Genomic DNA, 7,810 nt, shown 5'->3' with positions numbered 1-7,810 from the left:
CGCCAGGATGCCTGCTGCGGGCCGCCGCCACATGCAAGCTTCCCCTGTCCCCCATGTCCAGCTGGGTGGGCAGTGCCTGCGCAGCACGTATGGTGGCACTCCATCCCCATCTGCCTGTGCATACCCCCTAAGGCCTTCTCAAGTACCCCCAGGGGTAAACGTACCCCTGGTTGACAACCCCTGGTATAAGGTATCTGCTAGACCAGCAGCCAGCACCCTTTTACAAGTGGCAAGCTGAAACAACCCAGCTCCAGTTCGGGGTGGGCCGGGTGGCTTTGGTGGGAGTGAAGGGATTTGCATATGCCTATAGTGGGACCAGGCAGCAAAGAGCTGTGCCCCTGCTGCCGCTTCCTCTAGCTCCCTGACTGCAGCATAGGCACAGCATCCAGGCAGCAGGGAACTGCACCAGAGCCAGGTAGCTGGAAGCTGTGTCCTAGCTGCAGTCATGTCTTACTACTCCTTCCCCTCTTAGCTTCCCAGATACAGCACACCGCCCTGCCAGGTGGAAGTTGTGCCCACACAACAGTGAGGGAGCAGGAGATGGTAGCAGCATGGGCACAGCTTTCAGTTGCTCAGCCCTAGTGTAGCTCCCAGCTGCCTGGCACTGGCACAGGTACAGGCAAAGCCTCCCCAGGTCAGATCCAATGGCTCTGTGGGCCATATGTTGCCAACCTCTGTGCTAGACAAAGAATGAGTCAGAAACAAATAACCTTGAAGCAAAGCATAACTCCACTGTAAGTGTCCAGAGCAAGGAGAAAATGCTGAGATTCTTACTGGAGTAATGCTCTTAAATCAGACCCAGGGACTGCATTCTTCATAGCAGCCTATGACTCCTACTGACAATTCAACATCCACAGATGCATCATTCTAGTGGAAGTGTCCTAGACAAGACTTTTTGGCACTCTGGTTTTATGTCACCAGCTTCAGCTCAGGGTTTTAACTGTCAGTTGAACTTGAAATGGAGCACGGGCCCACGCAAGGCTGCATTGATGGAAAGCAAGTCTTACCAGTAAAACTTCAAAGTATATGCAGACCAGGCTTCAATGCTATTACATTCCCATCTGTCTCAAAACTTCAGTCTTCAATGTATTCTCCTCACCTGGTGAGGTAAGGAAGTGCCATTACCCCCCTTTATGGAACTTAGGCACAGTGAGACTAAGGAACATTTTTTACAGAAGTTCAGCATCTAAAATATCTTTTTAAAACTGATAGTTAGCAACTAACTTGTCCAGGAAGCGTGGGACAGAGTAGTGACTTGAGCCCTACCCAATGGACCATTATTGTTCTCCAGATACCCTCCCTTTAAAGAGTCTTGAAAACAAGGAATGCTTTACTCTCTCCCCCTTCTTCACCATGCAAGAGCCTCTGATAGGGCACTGGCATAAAATGAGATGAAGAACTGAACATTACTTTAAGTTTGCATGATGAGTTTCTAGGGAATTCTATTGTTTGAGATATTCAATCCAGGGTTCGGCTATATATGTAGCAATCTTTGCTCCAATCGCCAATTTACTTCCAGCACTGATTCTATTCTGCAACTATTCCAAAAACAAATATAGTTATTTGAGGTAAATCCTAACTCTCACCCCACCCCCTTAAGGAGATGCAGAAGGCCTGAAAAATGTTATTTCCTTACACCAGGGAAAAGGGGAGAAAAGGCCAATTGCAAAGCTCATCGGGAAAAAAAAATGAGGAATTTTTTTCGTGAAAATATTGCAAAAAGGCTTTCACCCAACAAGGACACTCCTCCAGAGAGATAGATCGCACGTTTGAAAGAGCCACCCAGATACTACATGAAGAACTGCTGCAGTACAAAAGAAAAACCCCCACAAATCGCACACCGCTGGTTATGACATATCACCCCTCCCTTGAACCTGTATGGAAAATCCTCAAACAATTGCACCCAGACTAGAAAGAGACCCTATTCTTAAAAAGATCTTCCCAGAGCCACCCATCCTAGCCTTCAAACAAGCACCGAACCTCGCCAACCTCATCACCAGAAGCAAACTTCCTCCAGCCCAGAACACACCAAATGGATCCAGACTGCGCCATGACAAGAAATGCAAAACCTGCCAACACATCTCCACCATCCCCACTATTACTACACCCCACAACAGAGCCATCAGCATCCCTGCACCTTACAGCTGCACCTCCAGAAATGTCATATATCTCATCCAATGCACCAAATGCCCTGATGGAAAATACGTAGGAGAGACCAAACAACAACTGCGCACCAGAATGAACGCACACCGGAAATCTATCGAAGACAGAAATACCCAATTACCGGTGGGGGCACATTTCTCACAGGAGGGCCACTCTCCTTCCAATCTCTCAGTCCTGATCCTCAAAGGGAACTTACAAAACACTTCCCAGAGACGAGCCTATGAACTCCACTTCATCAACCTCCTGGATACTAAAAATCATGGACTAAATATAGACATTGGCTTTATGACACATTATAACCTGCCTCACATCTGGCTCCCAGGTACCTCTCCACTATTCATCCCCCTTCTCTCTCTTTCCCACAATCTACATTTTCACTGACTACCTGTCCTGTATGCAGACCAGCCCAGTTGCTGGCTTCTTTACTTTTCATTCCATCCAGGAAGAGCGCACACCAACTGCTGAAACTTCCTTAGCCTGACAAAGGGTTTTTGAACCCAAAAACTTACTTAATAATTGTTTTCCAACTTTTTAAGTTGGTCTAATAAAAGATATCAGATTCACGCAAAGAACCTTGTTTGCAAAATTGTGTCACTTTTTCACCTGGAGAATCGTGACCAGCTGAAAAATGGGATAAATGTTTCGGGGGTGGGGAATTACCAAAAATTCATTCAATTAATTAAAAATCACGCTTCTAGATTCTGATTGGCAATTTCATGAAAAATTTTCAAGTTCTTAAAGATCCTGACCATCAAGTTCTAGCCACAAAAAAAATATGGGTAGATTCCATGCTCTCTGCTTGGTAGCATGGTACAATGGCTGGATATGAGTATCAGCTACAGCCCCTGGGCTACATGGGCTTCATCTAAAGAAATACATTGAAGAACGGAAGCCAAAATACTCAGGGAATGTAAGAGCAGCTGTGGCAGGTGCCCTGTTTCCTGGAAGACTGGGAAATTGTTCTACTCGCCAAACCCCTGAAAAGATTTTGTGCAATGTATGTTTACAGCCTTGTCTCAAACCCTGAAGTTAGTTCTTCAGGCTCTTTCTCCTCTTAATTATGTTTCAGTTCTTTCCTTTCCACTGTTTTAGACTTTAATTCACATGGACTCAATTTCAGGGTCTGTCACTGTTGAGCCCAAATCTTTATTGATAATGCAGGTGAATCTCCAAATGAAGACACTGGAATCAGTTCTATAGGTTCTAATATTACATTAAATTACTTTAATTGTATCAACATATCATTTGGATGTTTCCCTCCTTTACAAAAAATGGGTGTGTAAAAACTAAAATGAAAGATCCCAATCTTTAATTGGAATTGAACTGATTGATCACTGACTTCAGTAGAAGTTTGCTGATAGACACTGGGCGTGTCTACATGAGACACTTTACTGCACATTAGACAAACCTACTGCACAGTAAAGCATCACTACGTAAACATGTGCAGCAGCAGCTACTGTGCATTAAAATAGATTAATGTGTGGTTTTCTACCACCTGCCTATAAATACAGGTAGTAGATTTACTGTGCATTAGCTAATGCACAGTAAGTGCATGGTTACATAGCTGACTGGGAGCAAATTGCTCGAGGTCAGCCCAGGCGGCAGAGGGTGGGAGAACTGTCTCCTCCCCTGGAAAGCTCCTCCGATCCCCTCAGCTGATCAAAGTGGGGGTGGGACAATGTCCCATGCCCCTGCAGCAGGCAGCTTGCTGGGTTCCAGCTCCAAAATCGGAGCTGGGACGAGGACATTGTCCCCTGCCCCGGGCAGCTGCCTGCTGCCAGGCCCAGCTCTGACATCAGAGCTCTGAGACTGGAGCCAGCTACAGCAACAGGCAGCCGCCCAGGGCAAAGGACAATTTTTGAGCCCTGGATCCAATTTCGGAGCAGGGATTGGGCAGCAGGAAGCTGCCTAGGGCAGGGGTAGGGGGAGGAGGCAGCTGCCCTGGAGGTAGGACAGCTGCCCCTTGACCCCAGACCCCAGGCCTGACCCTGGTACCCCTTGTCTGCCTGATGCTGGCATCCGGGGGAGCCTAGAGCTCTCCCTCACTGCCATATGGGAGCAAAGCAGCATAGGAGTAGCCTGAACTGTTCCCATCAGGAAAAAATTTGCTCCTGACAGGCACACGTGTAGACGTGCTCTCAGGGAAAGCTTACTGCACAGTATTGTATTGTACAGTAAGCTTTCTGCACATTAATTGCATGTGTAGACATGTTCACTAAGTCAAAAAAATCTGGCCAGAATGCTGTCCCAGTAACGACCAAATCCTAATGAAAAGCTCAGAGACAGAACATCTCAAGAACAGAAAACCATGTAAAAGGATACACCCGACTACAAAACTGTTAGAGTTTGGGGTAATATTTTCACCTTTTTCTGCAAAATATATATATTCTAATAGATAGATAGATAGATAGATATACGCTTGCCTGTCTCTGAGCCTGATACAACAACATGTGTTCAGTCTGAGTCTACCTCTTTTTTAGACCTGCGGAAGAACACCTCATGCCCAAAAGCTTGTCCAACAGGTCTCCCAACAAATACAGCTGGTTCAATAAAAGATATCAGAGAAAATCATTGCCTCCCATATTGCCTGGATCATCACAACAACTACAACACTCCAAACCTACAAGGTCAATATAAGTGAAGCAATCGTGTTAGGTCAACTCACTTTCAACTCAGTTCAAAAAAATATTATGAGACTAACAATCTATGCAAAAGGTATTAAAATAGATAAATGAATAAAGGAGAAACATTGGGTCCATCCCACACACATCACCACTGAACATCTGCAAAGGGTTGGGTTTCACAGTAGTGTCTGGGGCTTTAGCCTATGTATACTTTTTTTATTCCTGATTCAGTGAGTAGTTGCTAACTAGTATTCCTGACACTGTTCATCCAGCCTCTTTCCTCAAATTTAACAAAACAACTTTGAGTAATTCCTAACATTTTATTCTTTTAAACATTCCCTCCAGACCAGGGGTTGGCAACCTACCACCCAAAGACTGGATCTGGCCTACAGATGTGGGTTTAGGTAGCATGAGGTGACTTCTATGGGTACTCTCCCTACTTCACCGTGAGAAATAGTGCCAGTTGCAGACACTTTCCCCGTACGGCCAGGAAGACAAGCAGGGCCGGCAACAGAAGTCAGATCCCAGTGTCCGTGCCCCCACCCACCTCTGACCTGGGGTGGGTCATGCCAGCCCGCAGCTGTAAAAGGTTGCCCACCCCCTGCTGTAGACCAATGGTTCTCAACCTTTTAGACTCTAGGCACTCTTTTTAAGACTCAAGGCACCGCTCAGAAAATGCCAGGTCGTACCTTTTATTTTTTGACTATAGAAAAATACTACAGCAATTCTTCTGTTGCAAAGACCTCAGAAACAGGCCAGATTGTTTTCGACACTATGGATTTCTATTTGAAATGTCTGGATTAATCTTGTGAATCATGTGTAGGTATTTGCATACCTAACAGTGTTAATATTATGCAACACCCTTAAAAGCATTACCACAACACCCCAGAGTGCCATGGCATCTGGCTGAGAATCACCGCTGTAGGGTTAACAATTCACAATAACTGCAACTAGTTAGGAAGTCTGTGAAGGGCACTATACCTATATATCTTATAGGTTTTGTTAGTGGTCATTGCCAGGGCAGAGTGGTGAAGTTTGCAATCAACTGGCCATTGCCATGACTGCCACTCTTTTTATCTTAACTAAATTTTAAAAAGTCTGCCAGAAATTAAAGCAGAAATTATATGGCCTGCAATAAATTAACCCAGTTCACAACAACCAGGAAAGGCAGAATAAGTGAGACTGCTAATAAAATAACTCCCTCAAGAAGCATACATCATGAGAACCAGCATAAAAGAGCTCACTGAAACAGACCCACAAACTTGGCTACAGTTATGATGACTAAAAATGAGAGGCTCGCTGAGCTGATGCTCATGTTTATAAGCCAGATCCTGCAAGCATCCCTACAGCTGGGAAAAGGGGGTGGTTTTCCCAGATACTTGCCTAGCTCTTAACTTTTATTCATGCAACAGAGATAGCACCTCTCACTCTCAACCCTAGCAAGTTTTGACTTTCAACCGAATGTCCGCAGCATGCCAATAGATTCTATCCTGATCCCCACTTTTCAGGGAAACTAAACACCTGATTTTTCCCTTATTAGTAAAAATATGCTCTAATCCCCCACCCCACACCAGCACTCCCATTTCCTAGACAAAGAGCAGCATCTGGGTCACTCACCCCTAGCATCCGATGCAAGTAGTAATACTGTGGCCCATGGTAATACAGCAAGAAGGTTCTCAAGAAGAGCCACATGTTGAGGGCAAACCAGGCAAGCTGAAACCGGCAAGACAAGAAGAAAGGAGATAAGGTAAGTGAAAGCCATATTGTTGACGGTCATCTTATGGAGAGCTGAGATTCTGAATTGTACGGGATGATTTGGATAAAGCTGATCCTGGCTCAGGTAGGATGTTGAACTCAGTGATACCAAGAGGTCCATCCCTTCCAGCCCAACTGCTCTACGATTCTGTGAAAGCCACAGGGACAAACTTCCCAGTATCCATTTCAATCTTGCAGAGACTACATGCTTGCTTGAAAGAGAAAGAATATGGCCTGGCTGGGTGAAGACCTTTGGAAGGGAGCCTCTCCATGGCTAGAGCGATACAGCCCAATACAGTGTGACAGAGGCTAGTGTGATATAGATCCATCCATACGATGTGGGAGAGGCTAATGCAAGCACAGCCTGACACAGCGTGATAGAGCCTGATAAGGTGTGATGAAGGCTAATGTGATACAACCCGTTGTGCTTTGAGAGAGCTTAGTGTCACGCAGCTCGATAGGGCGTGGGAGAAGCTAGCACGAAGCAGCCCCATATAGTGTGACAGTGGCTAGTGCAATACAGCCCGATATGGTGCAAACGAGGCCAGTACAATACAGCCTGATATGGTGTGATAACGTGATACATCCCCTTACAGTGTAAGACAGTTTAGTGTGATGCAGCTCGATATGCTGTGGGAAAGGCTAGTGTGACGCAGCACAGCCCCATCCAGCACGACAGCAGCTAGTGCAATACAGCCCAATATGGTACAGTGCAATACAGCCTGATACGGTGTGATAACATGATACATCCCCTTACACTGTAAGAGAGCTTAGTGCTATGCAGATCAATATGCTGTGGAAGAGGCTAGCACCATGCATCCCCATCCCATCCAGCATGACAGCGACTTGTGCAATACACCCTGATATGGTGCCAAAGAGGCTAGTGCAACACAGCCCAATATGGTGCAAAAAAGACTAGTGCAATACAGCCCAATACAGTGTGACAACATGATACATCCCCTTAGGTGTAAGAGAGCTTAGTGCCATGCAGCCCAATATGCTGTGAGAGAGGCTAGAGCGATGCAGCCCCATCCAGCGCGACAGCGCCTAGTGCAATACAGCCCGATGCAGTACAAAAGAGACTAGTGCAGTACAGCCCGCTGCAGCGTGATGGAGTTTAGTGCGACTCAGCCCGACAAGAGAGAGGCGAGTGCGAGGCAGCCCGATCCAGTGCAACAGAGCGGCTAGTGCGATACAGCCACCAGGGTACGAGGGAGGCTGGTGCGATTCAGGCTAGTGCGATACACCTGCCTCCCCGCCCCCCACTC

The 7,810-nt window shown here is 46.2% G+C and overlaps 1 protein-coding gene across 4 annotated transcripts in view; it reads right to left on the bottom strand.

Moving 5' to 3' along the window:
* The window catches only part of NOX4 (NADPH oxidase 4), a 285,490-nt gene that overhangs the window by 168,920 nt on the left and 108,760 nt on the right, over nt 1–7,810 (bottom strand). For all 4 annotated transcript variants that reach the window (XM_025200844.1, XM_025200842.1, XM_025200845.1 and 1 more), the window contains one exon: nt 6,405–6,500. In XM_025200844.1, the coding sequence (XP_025056629.1) occupies nt 6,405–6,500 (96 nt within the window). The remainder of the gene's footprint in view (nt 1–6,404; nt 6,501–7,810) is intronic.

Source organism: Alligator sinensis, unplaced genomic scaffold (assembly GCF_000455745.1).
Source record: "Alligator sinensis unplaced genomic scaffold, ASM45574v1 scaffold602_1, whole genome shotgun sequence".
NCBI classification, from domain to species: domain Eukaryota; kingdom Metazoa; phylum Chordata; order Crocodylia; family Alligatoridae; genus Alligator; species Alligator sinensis.
The sequence above is the reverse complement of the archived record's forward strand: the minus strand, read 5'-3'. Positions and strand labels throughout refer to the sequence as shown.